The sequence below is a fragment of the Impatiens glandulifera genome, chromosome 2 (assembly GCF_907164915.1).
Source record: "Impatiens glandulifera chromosome 2, dImpGla2.1, whole genome shotgun sequence".
Lineage (NCBI taxonomy): Eukaryota > Viridiplantae > Streptophyta > Magnoliopsida > Ericales > Balsaminaceae > Impatiens > Impatiens glandulifera.
In genome coordinates, this window is record NC_061863.1 from 49597727 (window position 1) to 49601386 (window position 3660).

Here is a 3660-nt window from a genome sequence, read left to right on the forward strand (position 1 = left end):
CACATAGTTTCTCGAAATTCGGCTTGGAAAGAGCTTTGGTGAGTATGTCGGCCACCTGATTGAGAGATGTAAAGTAGAGAGGTGTAATAGAGCCTTTATTGACATTATCTGAATTAAAGTGGCAATCAATTTCAATGTGTTTGGTCCTATCATGATGAACCGGATTTTTTGCAATACCGATTGAAACTTGGTTGTCACACATCATTTGAATAGGTCCATCTGGAGGCAATCCTAACTCTTCAAGGATGCGACATTATCCAAATTTCTTCACAAATTCTAAGTGCAAGAGAACGATACTCAGCTTCGGCAATACTCCAAGCGACAACAAATTGTTTCTTGCTTCTCCATGTGATGAGGTTGCCCCATATAAATGAACAATATCCAGAGGTGGATTTTTTGTCAGTAATGTCCCCAGCCCAATCGGCATCGGTGAACACACGAATTGACTTGTCGGCTTTACTTGTGAATAAAAGGCCTTTTCCCGGAGAACTTTTTAGGTACCTTAGAATTCTGAAAACTGCGTTCATATGATCTTCAGAGGGACGATTCATGAATTGGCTAACAACGCTCACTACGAAGCCAATGTCGGGACGAGTGTGAGATAAGTACAAGTGTCGCCCAACGAGTAGCTGGTATCTACCTTTGTCGGTTGGGGTATCGTCGTTGTTATTTCCAAGTTTGTGGACTGAATCCATGGGGTGTTAGTAGGCTTACATCCGATCATGTCGGTTTCCTTTAAAAGGTCTATGGTGTATTTCCTTTGAGATAAGGAGATCTCATTCTTTGATCGAGCAAGTTCCATTCCTAGAAAAAATTTGAGGGGTCCGAGATCTTTGGTGTCGAATCGGCTATTAATGAACTCTTTCAAATTTTGAATTCCTTTTTTCATCGTACCCGATTATAATGATGTCATCAACGTACACAATGAGGATTGTGGTCTTTTTATTTGGAGCAATCTTGACAAACATTGTGTGGTCGACTTGGCATTGAGAGAAGCCATTCTCGATGATGGAGATTGAGAATTTTTCGAACCATGCCCTTGGTGATTTTTTGAGACCATAAAGAGATTTATGGAGGCGACAAACTTCTTTAGGTGAAACACTAATACTAGGAGGCATGTCCATGTAGACTTCTTCTTCAAGGTCTTCATTTAGGAAAACATTTTTTACGTTGAGTTGGTGTAGTTCCCAATCTTTGTTAGCCGCTAGAGATAGAAGTATTCAGATGGTGTTGAGTTTGGAAACAGACACAAATATTTCTAAGTAATCTATCCCATATGATTGGGAAAATCTTTGGCGACTAGGCGTGCTTTGTACCTTTCAATCTTTCCGTTTGAGTTATATTTCATCTTGAAGATCCATTACATCCGATAGATTTCTTTCTTTTTGGAAGCTCACAGAGGGACCATGTATGATTTTTTATAAGTGCCTCAATTCCTCATTAACGACACACTTCTATTCTGGTTGTTCGAAGGCTTCATGAATGGATGTAGCTATTTTCACATTATCGTAATCGACAATTCATGCCTAGTATGACTCCGATAAACATTTGTATGAAACAAATTTCGTGATCAGGTGATTTGTGCATGACCTGACACATTTCTTGAGAGCAATGGATAAGTCAATAGAAGGAATATCATGATTAACTATCGTACCTGAAATTTCTATTCGACTCAGTCCTAAGGAGGATTCATGGATGGGTTGCAAGTTGTGCTCTTCGTCAAATGTAGACTTTTAGCTCTTTTTCAAAAGGAGGTGGTTGTGAGGTTGTGGTTGTGGGTTTTGTTGTAGCTTCGATTGGAGATGATATTGTGGTTTCAATTACAGATTCTGGTACATGTATGAATGTATGTGATGCTGGTGAAGAAATGGTTGTAGGTTCGGATGTAACTTCGATTGAAGATGATATTGTGGTTTCAAGTATAGATTTAGGTACATGTATGGAGGTACAAAGGATGATGTTTTTGGGAAGACCATCATGTTGAAGATTGTAGAGATTCTCCCCCTCAACATGGTGGTAGAAGGGATGATCTTCAAAGAATGAGACATTCATGGAGTAGAAAGTCTTTTTAGAATGAGGACAATAACATTTGTATCCTTTCTGATTTGACAAGTACCCTAGAAAGATACATTTTGTGGCTCGAGGGTCGAGTTTATCCCGATTGTGGTTATGAGTTTTGACAAAAAAGGTGCATCCAAATTTTTTTGTGGGGTGTGTCTGGATGCGATTTTAGAAACGGGAAATATTTTAAAAATAATTTTAATTGTACTTTGGAATTGAAGAATACGTGATGCCATACGGTTGATGAGGTAAGTAGAGGTGGATATAGCATTTCCCTAATATATTTTGGGAGCATTTGAATCAATTAAGAGAGCTCGAGTTACTTCGAGTAGATGACGGTTTTTTCTTTCGGCTACTCCATTTTGTTGCAGAGTATTAACACAAGAGCTTAAATGGATGATGCCCTTTGATATTAGGAAGTCGCCGAGGTTTGAAGAAAAAAAGTCATGTCCGTTATCGGTTTTGAAGGCTTGGATGGAGGATTGGAATTGATTTTGGATTAAGATAAAGAAATCTTTAAAAATTTGACAGAACTTCAGATTTTTCCTTCATTAGGAAGAGCCAAGTGAGGCGAGTGTGGTCGTCGATAAAGATCACAAACCAACGTTTACCATTTAAGGTTTTAGTGCGGGAAGGTCCCCACATGTCACTATGAATTAGTAAGAATGGTTTAAATGGTTTATATGCAATGCTTGGGTAAGATGATCGAGTATGTTTGGCAAATTGACAAGTGTCACAATAAAAAGAAGTGGTGGTTTCATTGATAAATAAGTTCGGAAGAATTTTAGCCAAATACAAAAAAATGGGATGTCCAAGTCTACGATACCACACCATAATTTCAGCACGTTTGTTTGAGAGAGAAGTTGAATAACCAGAAATCTTCTCTATATGCGGATAATGTTGCAAGATGTAGAGTCCCGAACACTACTTAACATTTCCAATAATCCTCCTTGTTCCCGTATCTTGAAATTCACAACTATTCGGATAGAATTTGGTAAGACATTTTAAATTATGATAATTTTTTTTGAATTGACAATAAATTGCAATGAAGATTTAGAACATAAAGAACATTTTTTAAGTTAGAGATCGTATTTTTACTGAAGAGATTCGTAAAATTGATTCTTGTGAAACATTCAAAGGTTCTGCCCTAAATATTAAAAACATGGGTAAAGGTAATGATAGAAATTTCAATTGAGGTAAGAACATGTCTATGTCGAGGAACAAGAGGAGTCAACCAAATGTGGGCGAACATTTGATTGCTAGAAATGTGGTAAGTAAGGTCATTTGAAAACGAACTACAAAGCACCGAAGAAGAACAGTTTTGATGAAAATGATGCAGTCAACACATGTACAGAAATTGTCACTAATGCGTTGCTTCTGTTAGTTAATAGCCCGAAAGATTCATAGGTTTTAGACTTGAGAGCTTCTTTCTACACCACAGCTTATATTGGAGGTAGTCTCAATCTATTACCATTGTTGCTTCAATGAAAGCCTTCTCTTCTAACCGCAGAAGTAGAAGCACATGAATTATTGCTCCACCAAGGCTCCAATACATCAAGTTCCCCCTCCTCCCACAAAAGGTGGTCGTGCTCCACCTCC

General features: G+C 38.0%; 1 protein-coding gene across 1 annotated transcript; it reads right to left on the reverse strand.

Annotated features, from left to right (window-relative positions):
• Window positions 1–239: 239 nt before the first annotated feature.
• On the reverse strand, window positions 240–695 carry LOC124924826 (secreted RxLR effector protein 161-like). Its single transcript, XM_047464816.1, has one exon. The coding sequence runs from the start codon at window positions 693–695 to the stop codon at window positions 240–242; it is 456 nt and encodes a 151-aa protein (XP_047320772.1).
• Window positions 696–3660: the final 2965 nt, after the last annotated feature.